At 56.4% G+C, this 18,713-nt stretch overlaps 3 protein-coding genes across 3 annotated transcripts; 2 read left to right on the top strand and 1 right to left on the bottom strand.

The window, feature by feature from the left end:
- Positions 1–551: 551 nt before the first annotated feature.
- On the top strand, positions 552–4,667 carry LOC104372380 (CD209 antigen-like protein C). The gene is made up of 9 exons (XM_086631090.1): positions 552–645; positions 919–1,029; positions 1,208–1,306; positions 1,491–1,541; positions 1,648–1,754; positions 2,116–2,240; positions 2,310–2,445; positions 3,791–3,900; positions 4,535–4,667. The coding sequence occupies exons 1-9, from the start codon at positions 552–554 to the stop codon at positions 4,665–4,667; spliced, it is 966 nt and encodes a 321-aa protein (XP_086487216.1).
- An 818-nt stretch (positions 4,668–5,485) lies between these two features.
- LOC147525713 (hepatic lectin-like) lies at positions 5,486–9,474 on the top strand. The gene is made up of 10 exons (XM_086631089.1): positions 5,486–5,564; positions 5,914–5,964; positions 6,501–6,620; positions 6,719–6,769; positions 6,878–7,003; positions 7,239–7,301; positions 8,017–8,106; positions 8,344–8,513; positions 8,923–9,032; positions 9,339–9,474. Exons 1-10 carry the CDS (start codon positions 5,486–5,488, stop codon positions 9,472–9,474), a joined length of 996 nt encoding a protein of 331 aa, XP_086487215.1.
- An 873-nt stretch (positions 9,475–10,347) lies between these two features.
- Positions 10,348–15,104, bottom strand: LOC147525712 (putative adhesion G protein-coupled receptor E4P). The gene is made up of 12 exons (XM_086631088.1): positions 14,979–15,104; positions 14,373–14,532; positions 14,050–14,163; positions 13,791–13,957; positions 12,864–13,034; positions 12,583–12,777; positions 11,932–12,167; positions 11,694–11,760; positions 11,370–11,461; positions 11,082–11,250; positions 10,897–10,992; positions 10,348–10,401 (listed from the first exon to the last, which is right to left on the bottom strand). The coding sequence occupies exons 1-12, from the start codon at positions 15,102–15,104 to the stop codon at positions 10,348–10,350; spliced, it is 1,647 nt and encodes a 548-aa protein (XP_086487214.1).
- Positions 15,105–18,713: the final 3,609 nt, after the last annotated feature.

Here is an 18,713-nt window from a genome sequence, read left to right as displayed (position 1 = left end):
TTTCGTTTCCTGCAGTGGCCAGCCCCGTAGGTGCCTGACTCGAAGTCCTGAGGGCGTTCAGGCAGTGAAAAAGAATCTTCTGGAGAAGGAATGAAGGAAATGACGCCCCCCAAAAAAAGGGAATTTTCACAACGCTAAGTTTCTTGCATTCAAAACACAAGAAATCATCACAAAAACGCTGAACAAAATGCTAAAGAATTCCCACCACCCCCCCCCAAAAAAAAAGCTAAATTTACGTGCTCACTTCGGAGAATTATAGTTGCAGTTTTGGCATGAAAAACTGCCGCCTCGGGCAGGTGTCGGCCTCGTTTGAGGAGAGCAGAGTGTGTTTCTTAACCAATTTTTCTAAAAATCAACAGGAAAGGGGCTACAGCACATGGCGAAGGGCTGCCCAAGCTCGTCAGCTGTTCCAGAGCTCCTGAGTGCGCAGATTTTTTTTTTTCTGGGAAATCAAAATTATGAAACGTAAGCGTTTCCTTCCCCTCAGGATGAGGTGACGCCTCTTCCCCGCTGCATAAATTGAGGCGATACCCAACGGAAAAGGATCAGAGATGTCACAAGGCGAAGGCACCGTCGGCCTCTGTGAGAAATGGGATTTCGTGGAGGGAATGGAGGAGGAAAAGCAGAAGAAAGCACCTAAAGGAGGTATTGGGGGGAGGGAGTGGCTCTGGGGATCCAGAGACATGAAACTGGAGGATTTTAGCTCTTCGAAAACGGTCTTTTTCCAAAGTTACAGCCAAATTTTGATGCCTGATTCCTCCGTTGCGTCCCGGTCTGGGAAAAAGAGGTTTGAGCATGGAGAACGGGGCGTTGGAGGTTGTTTTTGGGAGTTTCTCTCTTCTTTGTGCTCTTCTGTAAGAAAATATCTGTTGGGTGGGAGTTACTTGGGGCCACCTCACCCCGTTTCGTCTCCGACAGTCCTGTCTCTCCTCACCTCGTCTCCGGAGAGAGCCGTCGCGCTGCTGTACGTGCTTCTGGCCTTCACCTTCATCCTCTTCATGGCCCTCACCATCGTCAGCCTCCGGAGAGGTGGGTCTGGCACACACCTTCCTCCAACCACCCCTGCCCAGCGCGGGGTGGGCACCGTTTGGGGGAAAACCCCGACAAATGGAGACAAACGCAGCCCCGAGTTAGGACCAAAGGCGGTTTTGCCGCTCGCCGGGGCCGGATCCGGCGCGAAGGCGAGCGCTGTCTTCCTCTCCCCTAGTCTCCGCGGCGTGGGAGGCGTTGGAACGCGCCCGGATGCGGAGTGAGAACAGCCACACCGCGGCGTGGCACAACCTCTCGGAGGTCCAGCGCACCCTCGGTATGACATCTCGCCCCAAAATGGCTCCCGGGCACCCGCTGCACCCTCAATACCTGCCTGGATTTCCCCCCCCGGTGCTTGCTGGGGGGCTTTTTCCGGCAAAAAAACAACCGGAGCCGCTTTCCATCAGGACAGAGACGGTCAGAGCTTGTTTTGAGCTTTTTGTTCTGATTTTTCCTCTTAGATAAACAGTTCTCTGGCGAGCTCAAGGGGATTCACGGCCAATTTCTGAACGGTAGGCCAAGGAAAAGGTGGTTTTGGGGAAATCTGGGCAGAATCCCGAATACCGGCTGCTGGCAGCAGTGAGACGGGGTCGAAAGTGGAATTTTTCCTCCTTCCAGTGTCGCAAGAAGTGGAGAACGTGCGGTGGGAGGTGACACGGTGCAAAGAGGAGTGCGGGAAGGAGCTGTCCGATCGCCTCCGCGTCCTGGGTGAGAGCCTGATTTTGGTGGAAAAATTGTTAAATTCCGTCCTTCTTGGTTCCTGAAACACGCAGTGTTGGGCAGATGCTCCAAAGATCCCCGAAATCCAAAGATTCTGATCTTAAGGAGTTTGAGATATCGTTAAGTATAATTTTAAACAGAAAAAACACCACTTTTCTCAGCCCTTTGACAAAAATCTCATCCAACTTTGAGGTTTTAATTCCCGACGTTTAAAGGACACCCGGAAAACACGCCGTGAAAGCCACGGTGTAAATCAGGACAGAAAGGAAAAGGGGAAGGGAGATAAAAATTGCGGGTTTTTAGGTCTTTGCAGCAGCTGAATGACTTTTTTTCCCCTCCCTGGCAGAGGAGGGCCCCACACTGGAGCAGGTGCTGCAGCAGCTGGCGGAGGTGAAGCGGGAGCAGAGCCGCGCGGCGACGCTCCTCGACGCGGCGCTGGAGGAGACGCGGAACCTCTCCGGTGCGGGGCAGCGGTCGTGCCAAACCCGTGGGCATCCCCCCGTGCTGGCTGGCATGTTCTCCATGTGTTTTTCCCCCCCCCCAGAAATCGTCTGCACGAGGTGCCCCGCCGGCTGGCAGCAGTTCGCCAGAACCTGCTACTTCTTCTCCACCACCCCCAAACCCTGGCTGGCAGCCAGGGATTCCTGCGCCGACTTCGGCGCCCGGCTGGTCGTCGTCGACACCGAGCAGGAAAATGTAAGCCGAGAAAGGCCGTAAAAAGCGGAAAAACCACCGGATTTCGTGAGTTTAGAGGAATATTAGACTCAAATTGCACAACTGGAGAGCTGGAGGTTACGCACGGGCGACCGTGGAGGTGGGAAAACGCAACCGGTTGAGGTTCCCGCTTGGTTCCGAAGCGATTTGGCCAAACTGGATGGATCTGTCCCCAAAACTGGCATGACTGAAGCGTTTTTTGGGGGAAAAGCCCCTGGGGGGGTAGGTCTGTGTGACCCCGGACCCTCCTCGCAGTCCTTTAGGAATTCTAGAGGTTATTTAGGAATTCTGGATGTTATTTAGAAATTCTGGATGTTTTTTAGAAATTCCAGACATTATTTAGAGATTATTGTATTTAGAAATCATTGAAATTATTTAGAAATTCTAGACATCACTTAGAAATTATTTTATTTAGATATTATTGGAATTATTTAGAAATTCTAGACATTATTTGGAAATTCTGGATGTTATTTAGAAATTATTCTATTTAGAAATTATTGAAATTCTTTAGAAATTATTGAAATTCTTTAGAAATTCTAGACATCACTTAGAAATTATTGTATTTAGAAATTATTGGAATTATTTACAAATTCTTGACATTATTTAGAAAGTCTAGACGTTATTTAGAAATTCTTGACATTATTTAGAAATTCTGGATGTTATTTAGAAATTATTCTATTTAGAAATTATTGAAATTCTTTAGAAATTCTAGACATCACTTAGAAATTATTATATTTAGAAATTATTGGAATTATTTACAAATTCTTGACATTATTTAGAAATTCTTGACATTATTTAGCAATTCTTGACTTTATAGACCGAATTACCAAAACATAACCCAAACTGGGCAACAAATTGGCGATTCTGCCCCAATTTAGACCAACTGACCCAGTTTTTCAAAAGCTCATTTGGTCTGAAAAACACCTTCTTCCTCCAGATATTAGAAATTTCTGTGTTTTTTTCCGTTTGCGACGGGAAACGCCGCGCGGTTTTGGCACGTCCGTGGCACGTCGCGGTTGGACAGGCTCCCCGGTGTCACCGCCTGGCGTGACTGAATTCCTGACTTTCTAATTTCTGAATTTCTAATTTCTAAATTTCTAATTTCTAAATTCTTCTGGAATTTCTCAACAACATCCAGAATTTCTCAGTAACATCCAAAATTTCTAAATAACATCCAGAATTTCTCAGTAATATCCAGAATTTCCAAACAACATCCAAAATTCCTCACTAACGTCAAGAACTGAGCCGACTGTGGCGCCGCTCGATCCCGCTGCCTTCCCCTCCGGCTCCTGACCCTTCTTTTATATTTTTTTCCTCTCATTTCCAGAAATTCCTGGCAAACCACATCATGGCTCACCGGGTTTTCTGGCTGGGCCTGAGCGACACGCACAAGGAGGGCGACTGGCAGTGGGTGGACGGCCGCTCCTTGTCTCTCTCGTACGTTTTTTTGCCTCATCGGAGGGAAAATTATCCCAAAAATCAGCTCCCTTCTCCCTCAGCCCTTTTTTTCCCCCAAAAAAAGCACCACACCCTCCGGAGCGCACCCATCCGCTCTCATTTCGTGTGTAAATACATGGAAAGAGGTTTGGTGATGCCGGGGTGTGGCGGAGGGAGAGGTAAGAAGTTGCAGCAGGCAACTTTTCCCCCCCACCAAAAAAAAATTTTTGGCTTTTTTTCCCCAAAATTCACTCTGGTTTTGGGGCTGAAAACCCACGTGGGAACGCCCAAAAAGCCGCGGCGCCTCTGCGGTTGCACCCCTGGCTCGGTTGGGACCCCCACCCGGAGACGAAGGGGTTATTTCATGGATCTCCTCATTTTGGGGGATTTTGGGAAAAACCCCGCCGTGGCAGCGGCACCATTTTCTTGCGTTAACCGGGAGAAAAGTGGGAAAAATCCCTGGAATCGCATCGTTGCGTTAAAATCGGATTTTTGGGGGGGGGGGTTTATCCTCTCCGGGCGATGCCGCGGCGCCGATTCGCTCTCCCTCCTTAAAAACCCCCCACCCTAAACCCCAACGAGTTCCCAAACGGAGAGTTTTCCCCCCAAAATGGTGTCCCGCCGCCCTCCCCAGGTTCTGGAACGACGGCGAACCCAACAACGTGGGCGACCAGGGCGAGGACTGTGCCACCATCTACGCCAGCGGCCGCTGGAACGACGTCGGCTGCGCCAACCCCAAAGCCTGGATGTGCGAGCGCAGCTGCTGACGCCTCCCCCGCCGCTTAAAACCGGGGGAAAACCCGTAAAAACCCGGTAAAAACCCGGTAAAAACCCAAGCGCAGGGTGAAAACACCGAAATTCCGGGCAAAACGAGGGGGTGCTTGGAGATTTTTGGGATGTTTGTCGAGGTTTTCGCGTGACGTTCACCGCTTGTGCCGAGGTTTGCCGGTTCGGCAGGAAAATAATTAATAAACGAGGCGCTCCGGGCGCGATCGGAACCAAAACTGGCGGAAAGCGAGTCGGCGCGGCGCAAGGTCGGCGCACCCTTTTTCCCAGGGTTTAGGTAAAAAAAAAACCCAAAAAAAGGAAGAGAAATGGCAAAGCCGGGGCGTGAGCGGTGTTTCCGGGGCGCGTATGCAAATCCCGGACTCGTGGGCACCGGAGCGCGACGGTGTTTTGCCGAAAGGCCGCGCTGCCGGATCCCCCTCCCGGCACCGTCGGCGGCCGCCGCGGCGTTTAACCCCCATCGGTGCCACCGCGGGGGTTTTATCTGTAATCCCTAAAAAAAAAAAATCCCCAAAAACGTGCAGGAGCTGCCTCCAAATTCCCCCCGCTGAGGCAGCTCTGGCGGCGTCGCCGTTTCTGCGCCAAAACCAAACCGGCCGTCGCCAAATTCACCGAATCCGCCGCGAAAAGGCGGCGTTTTGCCGGCGTTTCGCCGCCCATTGGCGCGGAGGAGGAACTGAAACCTCGGGGCCGAGCCGGGGTGCCGGAGGCGGTGGGGGGGGGGGGTGTGTGCCGGGGCGCGTGCCGAGGGGTTCGGCTCCCCGCCGGGCGCCTGCGCGGCGACGCTCGGCGCCAAAGCATGGCCCGGCAGGAGACTTACGGCAACTGGTTGGGGCCGCCGCCGCCGCCGCCCGCCAAGCGGTTGGTGAGACAAGCAGGTAAAAGCGGGGAGACCCACCCGCTCCGTGTCCTTGGCGTGTCCTTGGCGTGTCCTTGGCGTGTGCTTTGAGGGCCAACGGGCATTTCGGCAGGGTCCGACTACGCCGGCGCGGCACCGTTGGCGTCCGGCAAATGCCAAACCCACCTTTGGGGTGCCCGGCGTCGCGCGGGTCCCCCTTTGCCCTCAGGAACTCCAAAACCTCCAGGTTTGGCCTCAATTTCAGGCATCAGCTCCGTGCCGGACACGTCGGCGACTTTCTTGCCGGCGGCAACCGGGCTGGAAGCCGCGGCGGTTGTTTTGAGGATCCTGCCGGTATCCTCAAGGCTCTTTTCCTTTCTTTTTGCCAGGAATTTACTCCGTCGCCGGGAAAATGACCCCCGTGGGGGAGTTCAGACCGGGTAAGTCACCGTTTTTTTCACATTTTTAGGCTTTTTGTACAAAAAAAATAAAAAGCAGAACTCCCCGAGGTCCCTCCCCGACGCCGAACCGGGCTTTATTTTCCGCTCGGTCGGTCAAACGCGGCGATTTGCTCCGAATTTGGGTCCTTCTGTCAAACGACCTCCTAAAATATCCTGAAAATCCCCGGAATTCCTCGCCCCGTCCTCCCTCTCGCTTGTTTGCGCCTTTGCGGGCTCCAGTTTATTCCCTCCCGCCGCGGAGAGCTTCCGGCTTCAGCGGAATTCCTTGGATTTGTGGCCGAGAGGAAAATTCGGCTCTGGAAGAGCGGAGCCACGTTCGATAGAAAACTGAAAAAATCGATATATTTTGGGAAAAGGGTGTAAAAAATCCCACCGGAGGTGCTGCCGATTCACCAGAGAGCAACGGGGAATTGCGTTTTTTTCACATTTTCCGAAGAATCCAGTTGAGCTTTAACACCCAGGATTCCCAGTTGGCCTAAAAATGAGGATTTTCACCCATTTTTCCTCTCCTGTAGCGTCCCCGGACAGCTTCGAGGATGATTACGACGATGTGTCCCTGTCGGAGTTGGGTCGTGGCCGCGATCCGCCGGCAACCGACGAGGATCGGCAGAGCCAGCGGAGCAAAGGAGGCACAGGTCGCACCCGCCTGCGGGCAAGGACCTCCAAAAAGTGGGATTTCTCCCTAAAATGCCCCAAAACCATCACCCAGTGACTCTTCCCTTCCTCCCAACAGGAGTTTACATCCTCGCGGGGAATCCGGCGTCTCTAAATCCTTCCCAAAAGGGTGAGTCGCTCTCCAGCGCCACCGCTATCCCGCACCGGCGATCTCTGCCGGATCCAGACCCGGAAAGTTGGGATTTCACCCCAATTTCTCCCACGTGGCTCTCAGCAGGGGATGCGGAGCCCAGAGGTGGGAAGGGGCAGAGCCGGAGGGTGACGTCAGTGGCCATCCTCTACGTCCTGGTAGCCCTGAGCTTCGTCGCGTGGGCGCTGCTCTTCGCCTTGGCCATGGTGAAGCGTGAGTGTTCCCGGGAAAATCCTCTCCGGGCCGGGAAGCAGCTGGTTTGGTTAAAACACCCCCCAAAAAAAAAAATTTTCACGGTTAAAAGTCATTTGTAGCTCATGCCCGTGGTGCTTTGTGCCCGTTGACGTGGCAACCGCTGCCGAAAAAGCCCGGAATTGGGCGAATTTAGATGCCGCTGGCGATTCCTCGGGATGATCCGGTTGTGGTTTTTCCTCCATTTTCATTTCAGAGATGGAAATCGTGGCGGAATTAAAGCTCTTGAGGTCCAACTACTCGGAGGATCAAGCTAGTGGTAGGTCCTCACACTCACATCCCTACGGTGATGCCGATTTTTCCGCCGTTGGCTCTTTTCCGGCGCCGCTTTTTGCCGTTCGGTGTAAATTCAGGAAAAAAAAAATCTATATTTTCGGTCAGTTCCTGGTTCTGCTCCGTCTTTTAGTGAAGCGTCATCAACTTTGACTGACTTATTTCTGATTTATGTTGGGAATTCATGGTGGAATTTCTGATTTATATCGGGAATTACACCGCGGTGACGGTGTGGATCCGACACCGACTGAGCTCACGCCCCAATCCTGAAGGATTTAGCCCCAAAACGGGAGCAAATCAGCCCTGGGGATATCACAGGAATTATCCTAATTGCAGATTAGGGGAAAAATCGACCCCGTTATCTCTGTTATGGGAAGGGAAGGACGTAAATCCTCCAGAAAATTCCGCAAAAATCTAATATTGTGGGCAAAATCCTAAACCGCTGCCAAATGAGGGATGAATTAAATCCAATTAAATCCACAATATCAATCAAAATTAAACATTTGGGTGATATTGTGGCAAAATATCATCCAAAGAGAAAAAAAAAACAGGCAGAAAAGCTGGCGGCTGCTCATGGAAGAGCTTTTCCAGCCCCTGCTCAAGATTTCCACGTGTGGGAAATAAATAATAAATAAATCCCGGGGGGAAAAAAGTTCCAAATTTGGGTAAAATGAAGGAAGGGGAAATTTTTTCCGACGCAGTGCGGCAGGAGCTGGCGGAGACGCAGCGGAAGCAGACGCGGATGTGGAGCGGGATGCAGAAATACTACGCGGAATTGCAGGACATCGCAGGTAAAAATCCCGCCTCCGCCGTCTCTCACCGGGAGAGAAACTCCGGATTTTTCCCCAGAAAACCGGCGGCCATCTTAGAGATGGAAAATTTGGGCGATTGGCGCCGATTTTAAGATGTCGCCCCACCGGGGGGTGTTTCCCCAAGTAGGGAAAAACTCATTTTTGCCCCAATTTTGGGCATTTTTTTAAAAAACCTCATTTTTGCCCAAATTTGGGGCTTTTTTTTGATCCTTCCAGTGCTGATCTGCAGATCCCTCCTGGACACCAAGAAATGTTCCTCCGGATGGAAAATCTTCGAGAAAAGCTGCTACTTCTTCTCGACGGAGACGCTGAGTTGGCCGGACGCCAAGGAGGTCTGCGCCGACCAGGGCGCTCACCTCGTCATCATCAACTCGGAGCTGGAGCAGGTCCGGGGAAAAAATCCATTTTTTCCCTTAAAATCCCCTTTTTTTCTTGAAGAATTTCCGCTCCGCCAACCACAGGAACTCCAAAACTGCATGTTTTTGGCTCAAATGAACCAAAATTGGCCGCTGAGTTACGTCAAGCACCGGTGGCTGAGCCGAGTTCAGGCGCTTCCGACTTCTTGGTTTGAGGGAAAAAATGCTAAAAATTGGGGAAAAAAAAAATAAAAATCAACGTCTCCTTTCCGGAATTCTGGTGATGCGCTTTGCTTCCGTGCACCGGAGTTATTCCCTGTTTACCAAAAAACGCTCAGCTCTCGAGGCGATGACGTCACTAAAAGCTTCAAGACGCTCCGTAGCCCGTCGGAATTGTGTTTTTTCGGGCCGTTTTAACCAATTTCCCTGTTTTTTTTAGGAATTCCTGAAGGACAATATCAACAGCAGCAGCACGTACTGGCTGGGAGTGACGGATCAGGTGAACGAAGGCATCTGGGTCTGGACTAACGGCGAACACCCGAATTTCAGGTAAGGATTTTCCCCTTCCCGCCGGAAAATAACGGGAAAAGGTGAAGTCAACTCACCGAAACGTTGATTTTTTGGTGGTTTTACGCCAATCCAAGGGTTTACGTTGGAAAAAAAGTGGATTATTGGAGTGGTTTTTTTTGCTGGCGGTAAAAAAATCGGAGATTTTGGTCGTCTCCTTCCCTCGAAACAGGAATTTTTCCTCTTCCTGAGCGAGCTCCGCTGTCCTGGGGTTTGTTTTTATGACTTTATTTTTTCCTTTTTTCCTTTTTTTTTTCCTTTTTTTCCTCCTTTTTTTGTTTCCTCCAGCTTCTGGAACACGTGGAAGGAGAACAAAGACAGAGACCAGAAGGACTGCGGCAGCATCGGGCCCGGCGGCATCTGGACGGACGACAGATGCTCCCACTCCAACCAGTGGATCTGCGAAAAATCCTGGAATTGCTGAATTCTTCTTCTTTTTTTGCCTATTTCATGCTCATTTTCCAAAAAAAAAAAAGGACATTTCAAACTCCCCGCTCAGGAGCTGCGCTCCGGGGGGGATCCCGAAGCTCCACGCTCCCTTTTTTTACCTCTTTACATCCAAATCCCCCCCTCCAAAAATCCATAAAATTCTTGTGACCCTCCATTGTGCAAACCCATGGAAAAGACATGGAAAAAACGGCATTTTTAGTTAAAATAATGACTGTAAAATGTTCAAAACCGCTCCTGCTTCTCCGCGTTTTGGAATTTCTTCCCCCCCCCTTGAGCTCCGCTCGAAAACGCAATTTTCGCTCTCAGAAAACGCAATTTCAGGGAAAATCTAAGTTTTTCCCCACTTTCCAATGACATTTTCCTGTATTTATCCTTCCCTCCCCCAACCTCCAACTGGTCTGTGCCCCCACAGCCAAAAAAATCCCCCAAATCCCCAATTCTGCTCATTTCTCACTGATTATCACCCAATAAAACTTGACATTTTTTTAATAAGAAACTCAGCGTTCACCGTTCCGTCTTTTTTTTACCCCAAATAAACCCAACTCATCCTGGTGGAGGAAAATTTCCAGAATCGAAAGAATCCGAGAAGAAAACGTGGGAAATTGGTCCATCCTGGGGGGAAGCAGCTGGATACGGATTGATTCTGGGGGAAAATGCTGGAAATCGGTCATTTCTTGCGAAAAATGCTGGGAAACGGGTCAGATACGCGGGAAAAACGCCAGAAATGGGTTAAATCAGTAAGAAAACGGGTCAGATCTTCCGGAAAACGGCTGGAAATGGGTCGGACGTGCTGGAAAACGGTGGAATGGGGCGGGAAAATGGGTCGGTGCCAGGGGGTGCCCGCCGGTCACTTCTGCCAGGTGCAGCCGTCGGTGCCGCGGCTCTGCGGCCGCTCTCCTTCCTGGGGGGGCAAAAGGGGCCACAATGGGGCGAAATGGGGCCGAAATGGGAAAAATATGGGGCAGAGGTTCCGGTGGGATCTTGGCGGAACCCCCCAAGTGCCCGGGGAGGGGCTGAGGGGTCTGGACAGTGTCCCCTGTGCCACCCCTTCTTCCAGCCTCCTGTGGTGGCAACCAGAGGGACCAAGGTGCCCACCCAGCTCTCCACAGGGATCTGGGTGCCCACCCAGCACCCACAGGGATCCAGATGCCCACCCAGCACCCACAGGGACCAAGGTGCCCACCCAGCACCCCACAGGGACCAAGGTGCCCACCCAGCACCCACAGGGATCCAGGTGCCCACCCAGCACCCACAGGGACCAAGGTGCCCACCCAGCACCCACAGGGATCCAGGTGCCCACCCAGCACCCACAGGGATCCAGGTGCCCACCCAGCACCCACAGGGACCCACATATCCGGGTGCCCACCCCCAGATCCAGGCATGCGGGTGCCCTTACGGTGATGGAGGAGATGTGCATCTCGGTGGTGGGCATCTCCTGGGGGTGCGCCCATCGCCCCAGCACCCTAAACCAGCGCCGGTACTGCTCCGTCACCTACGGATGGAACCCACAGCCGCATCCGGAGCGTCCCCGTCCCCTCCAACGCAGCCCCGGGCACCCCAGTACCCCCCCAGCCCTGGTACCTGCCGGTTGAGGACGCAGTGGACGAGGAAGATGAAGGCTCCTTGTAGGCTGTTGACGATGGTGAAGGCGAAGGCCACCACGACGTTGTCCCCTTGCGCCTGCAGCAAGCCCAGGCCCCACGTGCAACCCAGGATGCCAACGTGTGCCAGCGCCTTGAACGTCATCAGCCTGGCGGAACGCTCGTTTCGCTCTTTTTTCCCCCAAAAAAAAACCCATCCCAGATGCTCCTCCGAAGAAGAAGAAGAAACACCCAACCCAACGCTCTTCGCACCGACGCGGAAACCCACCGGTTGTTCCTCAGGGCCGTGACGTCGGCGTTGAGGGAGGAGAGTTTGTCCCAAAGAGTCCAGAGGGTGGTGAGAAAAAACAGCAAATTCACCTGGGCGGAAAGCGGGAAAAAACCCACCGCGAGGTCCACGGGGCGTAAATTTGGGGTTTTTGGGTGGAAAAAGGGCCGACGGGGCAAAAAAATCCCACCGTTGAGGCACCGCCGGGTGCGCCCCGGCGTGTGGGACCTTCGCTTCGTAGCGTTCCCGAAGGGAAGTCTAAATTCGCTCGTTTTTCTCCCAATTTTTCCCCCCTCCACCTCCTTTCCGCCACGTGACACCCACCAGGATGATGACGCAGACGGGACCGAGGAAGCTCCAGATGAAACCTCCCGCCGTGCTCAGCCAGCAGCTAAAAACGGGAAAAAAGGGGAAATATACCCAAAAAAAACACCTTTTGGTGGGACGAAGATGCCGTGGTGGCCATTTTTTTGGGTCGATTCAGGCAAAACGCGTTGACGTTCTCCCTTGATGATCCCACCCCACTTGGTTGACCCCGACCTTGGGTGCTGGTGGGACTCACTGGCGCTCGGTGCCGTAGCCGCCGGGGTGGACGGCGGCAGAGATGGCCACCACGATGGCCGGCACGCCGTAACCCACAGGGTAGATGTATCTTCTCCTGAAGCGGTTGGCGCTGGTGTAGTTGAGGACACGCAGGTTCCTGACGGTGAGGAAGAGGTGCAGGCCCTCCAGGAACATCCAGGTGAAGGAGGCGAGGAAGAGGTAGTGGAGGAAGCCCGCCGTGATGGCGCACGCCAGCTGGGTGGGGAACAATGAGACCGTGCTGGGCTCCCTGGTGGCACCACAGCGTGGCCCGGGGGAGTGGTGGCATCTTTGGCACTTGGAGATCTTCCGCCCGCCCCAATATCGTCTTGAGGAACCTCAAGGAAGTGGAGATGCTTTGGACTGGGAGCAGACTGGGGACATCCCAATGTCTCTTCTGAGCTGAGTTATCCCATAATGCTGTTGGCTTCACCCACCCAGAGGAAGAAGGGACCCAAGAGTCTTGAGGAACCCCAATGGGGTGGACCTGCTTTGAGGAGCCCCTGAAGACCCCAAGGAGCTCAAGAAGCCCCTTGAGGAGCCCCTGAAGACCCCAAGAAGCTCAAGGAGCCCCTTGAGGAGCCCCTGAAGACCCCAAGGAGCTCAAGGAGGAGACCCAAGGAGCCCATACCCGGTTGGCGGTGCGGGGCACGGCCACGAGGAAGAGGAGGTGGGCAGCGAAGAGGCAGATGCTGAGCTGCAGGTGGAGGGCGACGCTGACGCTCCAGAGCGAGCGGCACAGGAGGAAGGTGATGATGGCGAGGAAGAGGCAGACCAGCGACACCGACATCCCCACGTGGGTCACCAGCGTCAGCGCGGAGCTCTCCTGCGGGTGACGTCGGCGCTGGTGACATCATGTGATGTCATCACCCGGCCCCGAAACGGGGATTTGGGGGGGGGGGGGGGTCTCACCGGCACGGGGTGGGTGGCCATGAGGATGGCGAAGGTGGAGAAGTGGGTGCAGGCGCAGACGGAGCGGAGGGCATCGCCCCCGACGCGGGCGCAGCCCGCGGGCGTCCAGCGGCTCCGGGCGCCGGACGTCTGCCAGGACACGCAGCGCGGCTGCTCGCCCGCCCGCGGCGCCTGTGGGGCACGGGGCCGGGTTGGCACCGGGGTGGGGACGCACCGACCCCGGATTTGCACCGGATCCAGATTTGCACCAGGATGGGGATGCACTGATCCCAAATTTGCACGGGATTCAGATTTGCACCAGGATGGGGATGCACTAAACCCGAATTTGCACCGCGATGGGGATGCACTGACCCCGGATTTACACAGGATCCAGATTTGCACCGGGATTGGGGATGCATCAACCCCAAATTTGCACAGGATTCGGATTTGCGCCGGGATGAGGATGCACCGACCCCAAATTTTCATGGGATCTGGATTTGCACCGGGGTGGGGATGCACTAAACCCAAATTTGCACCAGTATGGGGTGGGCTGACCCCAAATTTGCACGAGATCCAGATTTGCACAAGGATGAGGATGCACCAATCCGAAATTGTCATGGGATCCGGATTTGCACCGGGGTGGGGATGCACTAAACCCAAATTTGCACCAGGATGGGGATGCACCGACCCCAAACTTGCCCTGGGATTGGGATTCACCCCCAAATTCCCCATCTCCGTGCTCGAAATTTGCACCAAATCCAAATTTGCTCTGGAACGGGGATGTGCCAGCACCAAATTCACCCCAGGATGGGAATTCACCCCCAAATTCACCATCACCACACCCCAAATTTGCACCATCGTGACGCCCCGTCGCCAACTCCGCCGTAATTTGGTCCCGACGCGTTTCCTCGTGCGGACCCCCCCCCCTCGTGCCCCCCCGGCACCCACCGTGCGGTGCCGCAGGGTCACGTTGAAGGCGACGCCGAAGACGACGCCGGGTTTCCCCACGGTGCCACCGACCACGGGGGAGTTGAGCCTCCCCTGCCGCGGCTCCGTCACGGCGCCCAACAGCTCCTCTACCTCCTTGTAGACGATGAAGGCCACCGCACCCTCACCTACGTGGACAACTTGGTCCAAAACGACCCCAAAACCACCAAATTTGGGTTTTTTTTGAGGTTTCTTTTCTGCACCGGCGTGGTGGCCATACCTGCCGGGGCGTTGCTCACCACCTCCTGGCACTCGATGCTGAGGTTCTGCTCCCCCACCACCAGCACCAGCGTGGGCCGGGAGCAGCCGTCACGCACCACCTCTGCCGTGGCCTCTGATTTTTGGGGTGAAAAAAGCTCTTTTTGGGGTCTCTTACCTCCCCGGCATCCTCCAGGCTCTGGGAGACCCTGGTGGAGGGTCGCGGTGATGCCACCGAGATGGTTCTTGAGGTCCTTCAAGGCTCTTGAAGACCTCCCAAGGCTTTTGGGGGGTGCCCTGAGGGGTCAGGGGGGTCTTGGGGGGCACCCATGGGTGCTGCCATACCCATGGTGGAGGTGGTGAAGTTTCGGGGCGCGGGGCCGGGGTCTCGGAGCGCCGCGCGGAGCACGAGGGCTTCGGTGCTCTGCAGCAGCAGCGCGGTGGCTTTGGCGGTGGCCGAGCCGGCGTCCCGGGTGGCCAAGGCCCGCAGGTGCCGCAGCGTGTTCTGGGGGGGGGCACACGCGTGTGGAGGGGGGGCACACGCGTGTGGCCAGGGGGGAAGGGGATGGAGGAGGGGATGGAGTGTGGGGGGCACATGTGTGTGGGTGAACATGGGATGGACACATGTAGGGGCACACGTGTGTGCATGAACATGGGATGGACACATGTAGGGGCACACATGTGTGCATGAACATGGGATGGACACGTGTGGGGGATGGAGATGTGGGGTGAACATGGGAGGGACACGTGGGGGGGGGTGTGTGCAGGGGAGAACATGGGATGGACACGTGAAGGGGTTCCTGCGTGTGCAGAGGTGAACACGGGATGGACACGTGTCGGGGTTGGACATGGGAAGGCACACGCACGGACGGACACGGGATGCACGCGGGGATACACGGACACGGGACACACGGACACGCGTGCCCGCGGGCACACGCGTGTGCCCCTCACCTGCAGGGTGCCCTGCGTGGGACGGGCACAGGCCGCCCGCAGCAGCTGCCGCGTGTTCCGCAGGAGGGGGCACGCGGCCCCCGGGGGCACCTGCGGGGTCGGGGCATCGGCCCTCCCTGCCCCCATCCCTCCTCCCTCCCTCCGTCCGTCCATCTGTCCCTCCCTCCCTCTCTCCATCCGTCTTTCCATCCCTCCCACCATCCCTCTGTCCCTCCCTCCCTCCGTCTCTCTGTCCCCCCGCCGTCCTTCCCTCCCTCCACATCTCCCTCTCACCATCTCTCCAACTGTCCGTCTGTCCTTCCTTCCACCCCTCCCTCCCTCCCACCATCTCTCCCTCCTTCCCTCCGTCTGTCCCTCCCTCCCTCCCTCCATCCCTCCCTCCATCCTTACATCTCTCCAACCATCCCTCCTTCCTTCCCTCCCTCCGTCTTTCCATCCCTCCCACCATCCCTCCCACTATCTCTCTGTCCCTCCAACCATCTGACCCTCCCTCCCTCCGTCTGTCTGTCCCTCCATCCCTCCCACCATCTCTCTGTCCCTCCCTCTCCCCCTCCCTCCCTCCTTCCTTCCCTCCAACCACCCCTCCCTCCATCTGTCCCTCCCTCCATCTTTCCATCCCTCCCACCATCTCTCTGTCCTTCCCTTCCTCCAGCCATCTGACCCTCCCTCCCTCCCTCCCTCCTTCCATCCCTCCAGCCACCCCTCCCTCCCTCCAACCATCTCTCCCTCCCTCCCTCCGTCTGTCTGTCTGTCCCTCCATCCCTCCCACCATCTCTCTGTCCCTCCAACCCTCCCTCCCTCCAACCATCTGACCCTCCCTCCATCCCTCCATCCCTCCATCCTTCCATCCCTCCCCCCTCCATCCCTCTTTCCCTCCCTCCGTCCGTCTTTCCATCCCTCCCCCGTCTGTCCTTCCCCCCCCCCCCCCCATACCCTCCGGCCATCCCCCCCCCCTCCCCCCCCCACCTTGGGGTCCCCGCACCCCCTCGGCATCTCCTGCAGCACCGGGATCCTGCAGCGGGGCTCCGCCTCGGGGCCGAACGCTGCGGGTTTGGGGCAGTTCGGGGCCTTTTTTGGTTTGTTTTTTTTTTTGGGGGGGCTCAGCACCCCCAGAATGGGGGGAAAAGGGGTGCAAAGGGTTAATGGGGGGGTTAAAAGGGGGGGGGATGGTAAAAAAGGGGGGGGGTTGCCCCCCCTCCTTACCCTGGCAGGAGATGGTGGAGTTTTGGGGGGTGGGGGCCGTGCCGGGGGGGCACCCACAGACCCAGGGACCCTCCTGGGGGCTGAGCGGCCCCCAGCCCAGGCAGCAGCTGGTGGGGGAGCAGAAGTGGGGGCCGCAGGCAGCTGGGGGGGGGGAGACACACATTGGGGGGGGGAGACCCAAGTCTGAGCCTGACCCCCCCCCACCCCCCCGATCTCCCACTGTGACCCTCAGATTCCCCCCCCAGCCTCCCGCCCTTCAAAGCCCCCCCCAACCCCCCATAGCCCCCCCAACCCCTTCTAGCCCCCCCTTACAGCCCCCCACCCCCTTCTAACCCCCAAACCCTTCTAGCCCCCCCAACCTCTTATAGCCCGCCCCCCCCCCCAGCCTCCCCCCCCTTACCTTTCTGCTCACCCTCAGTGGGGGGGACACAGCTCAGGAGGTGACACAGCACTGGGGGGGGACACGCACGGGGGGGACATCAGCACCCCAAGACCCCCCCCCACCGAGGAGTGACCCCCCCCCCCCCCGAACAACTCCCCCACAGGGCTCAAACCCACTTTCGGGGGGGGGAAGAGGGGTCAAAGCCCATTATCAGCGCTCAAAATCCCCTTTTTGGGGGGGCAAACCTGAATTTGGGGGGCTCGACCCCCCCTTTATGGGGTGAAACCCCCCCTTTTTGGGCTCAAATGCTCCTTTTTGGGCTCAAACCTCCCCTTTTTGGGGTCCATCCTGCCCAGACGAGAGCTCCGCACCCCCTTTTTGGGGCTCCCCCCCCCCAAAAGCTCACCCCCCACCATTTCAGGCCTTGACACCCCCCTCCCCAGCTCCAGAAGCCCCATTTTGGGGCGATTTCAGGCCATTTTCGGGCTGCTTTGCACCGCACCTCTTACACCCCCCCCCAACTTCCGTCTGTGCCTCAGTTTCCCTTTTCCCATTTCCCTCCATTTCACCCCAAAATCCCCCCCCAGGGGTGGAGGGGGGGGGGGGGCTGTCAATGGGGGCAGGACTCACCCCAGAGGCCCGCGGCGAGGTGGGGGCGCCCCATGAGAGGAGCCGGGCCGGGGGACGTGGTGGCCCCGCGGTGCCCGTGGTGGAGGGGAAGTGGCACCGGACAGCCCCGAAACCACCGGCCGGCCCCACAAACCGCTTCCCCCCACCCCACCCTGGCGCGGGCTGAGGCCAGAGGGTGCTCGTGGCACGTAGCGGCGGTGGGAGGGCTCCCCCGCCCGGACTCCTGGGACCCTTCTTGGAGGTGTTGACCCCATGGTCTCATCCCCACCAGGACATCGGGGTCCCATCCTGGAGACCTCAACTCCACGGCCTCATCCCTGCCTGGACACCCAGATCCTTTCTTGGAGACCTTGACCCCATGGTCTCATCCCCACCTGGACATCTAGGTCGCTTTGTGGACACCTCAACCACAAGATCTCATCCTTTCCTGGACATCTGAGCCCATCCCTGGAGACCTCAGTCTCGTGGTCTCATCCCCTCCTGGACACTTGGAACCCTTCTTGGAGATGTTGACCCCATGGTCTCATCCCCACCTGGTCATCTGGGTGCCATCCTGGAGACCTCAACCATGTGGTCTCATCCTTTCCTAGACATCTGGGTCCCTTCCTGGAGACCTCAGCCCCGTGGTCTCATCCCTTCCCTGGAGACCTCAATCATGTGGGCTCATCCCTTCCTGCACATCTGGGTCCCATCCTGGAGAACTCAACCTTGTGGTCTCATCCCTGCCCGGACATCTGGGTCTCTTCTTGGAGATGTTGACCCCATGGTCTCACCCTTTCCTGGACATCTGGGACCCTTCCTGGAGATCTCAACCATGTGGTTTCATCCCTGCCTGGACATCTGGAACCCTTCTCGGAGATCTTGACCCTATGGTCTCATCCTTTCCTGGACATCTGGGACCCTTCCTGGAGATCTCAACCATGTAGGCTCATCCCTGCCCGGACATCTGGAACCCTTCTTGGAGATGTTGGCCCCATGGTCTCATCCCCATCTGGACATCTGGGTCCCATCCTGGAGATCTCAACCTCGTGATCTCATCCCTTCCCTGGAGACCTCAGCCCCGTGGTCTTATCCCTGCCGGGACATCTGGATCCCTGCTTGGAGATGTTGACCTCATGATCTCATCCCCACCTGGACATCTGGGTCACTTCATGGAGACCTCAACCCCATGATCTCATCCCTTCCTGGACATCTGCGCCCCTTCCTGGACACCTCAGCCTCATGGTCTCATCCCTGCCCGGACACCTGGGGCCGTTCCCGGAGCACCCGATTGCACAACCGTGACCTCATCGCCTGCCCGGACACTTGGATCCCTTCCGGGAAAAGCCAACCCCCGAGTCCTCTCCTGCAGAATCCCACCCCACAGCTCCTCCTCATCCTCCTTTATTGTCCCTCATGGGTGGGAAGAGGCATAAATTAACGGCCGGGGGTGGAGGGGAGGGTGGGGAGGGATGGGGTGGCCTCTGTGGGGGTGGGGGGGACACCGAGGTGGTGGGTGGGGTGGGGTGGGGGGTCCGTGG

Source organism: Tauraco erythrolophus, unplaced genomic scaffold (assembly GCF_009769465.1).
Source record: "Tauraco erythrolophus isolate bTauEry1 unplaced genomic scaffold, bTauEry1.pri scaffold_93_arrow_ctg1, whole genome shotgun sequence".
Classification (NCBI taxonomy): domain Eukaryota; kingdom Metazoa; phylum Chordata; class Aves; order Musophagiformes; family Musophagidae; genus Tauraco; species Tauraco erythrolophus.
This window is presented reverse-complemented; position numbering and strand designations above follow the sequence as displayed.